This window comes from Geospiza fortis, unplaced genomic scaffold, assembly GCF_000277835.1.
Source record: "Geospiza fortis unplaced genomic scaffold, GeoFor_1.0 scaffold40, whole genome shotgun sequence".
NCBI classification, from domain to species: Eukaryota; Metazoa; Chordata; class Aves; order Passeriformes; family Thraupidae; genus Geospiza; species Geospiza fortis.
Window position 1 is genome coordinate 1,063,200 of NW_005054297.1, and position 2,720 is coordinate 1,065,919.

At 40.7% G+C, this 2,720-nt stretch overlaps 1 protein-coding gene across 1 annotated transcript in view; it reads right to left on the reverse strand.

The window, feature by feature from the left end:
* Positions 1 to 2,542, reverse strand: part of BOD1L1 (biorientation of chromosomes in cell division 1 like 1) — a 36,026-nt gene extending 33,484 nt beyond the window's left edge. Inside the window, 2 exon segments of the mRNA XM_031055644.1 lie at positions 981 to 1,171; positions 2,397 to 2,542. Coding sequence (XP_030911504.1) covers positions 981 to 1,164 — 184 coding nt within the window. The 5' untranslated portion in view covers positions 1,165 to 1,171; positions 2,397 to 2,542.
* Between the last annotated feature and the right edge of the window lie 178 nt (positions 2,543 to 2,720).

Genomic DNA, 2,720 nt, shown 5'->3' on the forward strand with positions numbered 1-2,720 from the left:
TCCTGCAGCAAGCACCGTACAATTACTAGAGATCCATTTTGCTCTGTGGCACACCACTGTTCCTGAGCTCTGCCTAGAGAAAGCAAGGATTGTCAATGGGAGGGACATCTGAGCACAGCCCTTGTTCAACTTCACCAACATCCTAAGTAGGATGACGACTGTGGCTAAAATACTGCGTATATAATATATATTCTAAAAACATACATAACATATATATATATATACTATATATACAATGCAAGAGAAAGTTGGTAGCTCACACCCCCAATATCTCCAAAAATGTCATGGAAAATTGACTCAGCATATTGACTATATAACAACAGGACTATCAGAAATACCTTAGCACTCTTCTATCATTTTAGAACCAGCTCTGAAGATGGACAACTAGACTAGTACTATCTACTGCAGCTGGCTTGCTAACCCATTTGAAAGGAAGTGGGCCTCACAGGAAAAAGGCTTGGATTTAAATAAAGGTTACAAATAGATGGATGGCTGTGGAGCCTCTTAGAACAGGAAAGAATAGACAATTACCTGCAGGAGCGTTTAGAAATTAATACAGGTAGTATTAGGACCTTAGCCATCCAAATTTTATGACACACAGCAACTGCACAGGTAACTATCTCTTAAAGAATTCTTTCATCTCTACTGACAGACAAAAAAGTTGCATCATTCTTCTCTTACAGTCTATGTCTTATCTGATCCTCTAATACTGAGACCAACTTTTCTCCCCACAATAAACTGATCCCTCATAATCTCAAGCAGAAGTGAAAGAGTGACATGGTCATAAAACAGTGACATCCCTTGTGCTTTCTACCTTTACACACAGAGTAAGAGACAAGTGTTCTGCCATGCTGCCTGGAGCTCAGCTTGCTAATACTGATACTAACAATGTTATGGTAGCAGAAAACCTAGTCAATGAGTCTGCTCTCCTAAACCCCCATCCTTTTGTTAATAGACTGCTCAGAGAAATAGCAGAATACCTTGTACTGTAACAGAAGCATCTGCTTTCTCCTCACTTGGAGACGTACTGGGGCCTGACTCCTCTTTGTGATTCAATGTGGCTAAAAATTCATGGACAGCTTTTTCCACCTGAGGTCTGAATGTGTGGTTGATCTTTGGGTCCACAACCTGAGAAATAATTCTGTCAATTCCCGATTCCAACATTCCAGACCTGGAACAAAGTTATATAAATTAGTATGAAAAGTTAGTTTTTAAGAACATATTAATGAAATATGATCATTTAGACATGCTCCAATGAAGCACTAATGTTTTCTGAGTATTCCCACAGCTATGCATTTAGCCTGTGCCTTACCCATAAGAAAAAATGTGCTAGAGAAACAAAACAATCCAAGCACACGGAATTAATTCAACAAGCAGCCTGTTCTAACATCATTAGTGGTTACACTTAGAGGTGTTATCTAACTGCAAAAAATATATTTTGGAAAAAAATTTAGAAGAGCCCTTGTATTATCAACGATCATAGCAAAAAGAGATGAATTATAGACACCATGAGGCAGAAATAACTACTAAACCACTGGTCACTACCCTAAGTTACTTTCTGCGTAGTACTAGGTGGCAAGTTCTGCAGCTTTATAGAACACATTTATCTTCAGTAAAATAAAACAGAAAAGAAAACCCACAGCTATAAAGCTTATCTCTTTAAAGCCCTGCAGTCCTCTGTGGGACATATGCTACCTCTTGCTGTCATTGCTTCTTCAATAAGAACGTTTGCTCTCCTCCCTACAAACCAAACAGTCCTCAGTACAAGTTACCAATGGAACCACCACAGCACAAGTGATTAAGTTTGCTCCCAAATCCATGGTTTGACCCAATTTAATGGCCCAACTCATGGTACTTTCAGTCTAAAATTTGAGAACAAAGACTGGAGGAACTTTCATGAAATAATGTAATACAGGTTAAAGCATCTGACATAATTTTAACATAACACCAGTTCTTAAAACCTCTTCTCTGTCCAGCCAGATTTAAATCAATTTTTCTATTTTGTGACTTTAGCTCTATGCTTTGCAGAGTTTAGTCTGTGGAATGTTTCTCCTTAGCTCTAAAAATTATAATTGCAATTTTATTAACATCTCCCTTAAAAGAAAAAGTAAAAGTAGCCTTTAGCTAGGGGGTTATATCTTAAGTCAAAATCGAGGTTTCTCCTGCTGCATGCACTTAGATCAGATCAAAGAACATCTGCAGTCTCATTCTGACTAATACTGATGGCAAGTTACTACCTCTAGCAATATTACATTTTAAACACTGAGAGGAGAAAACAACCCATCTTTTTCACACGTTTCTCTGAAGAAAGCAACCCACTTCACATTGACCCAGACCCTTTGTCACCTATCACAGTACCTGGGCATGTTCAGAGAAATCCCAGAGATGTCACTTACTTGAGAACCTGCTGTCTAATGTTATTTCTCAGCTGGTTCTTGTTGAGATGAGGGCTCCAGGTATGAGTTGCCAAGTGGTTGGAAACAAAGTTGTCAACGCGCTGTCTCAAATTCTGGTAGGCAGGCTAGAAAGCAACAGCAGAGATGTTGGACTGGGAGGATCATGAAAGCGGCTGGTTATCCTCCGGGAGGCCAGGCTGGTACAGCGGGAGCCCCGTCGGACCTCCCGGCGCTGTGCAGCCGCAGCTGCTGCCCTGTGGCGTTCAGCGCGTTAAACGCTGCCCGGCCGGACCCTGCGCGAACCGGCCGTGTGTGACCGTGCGT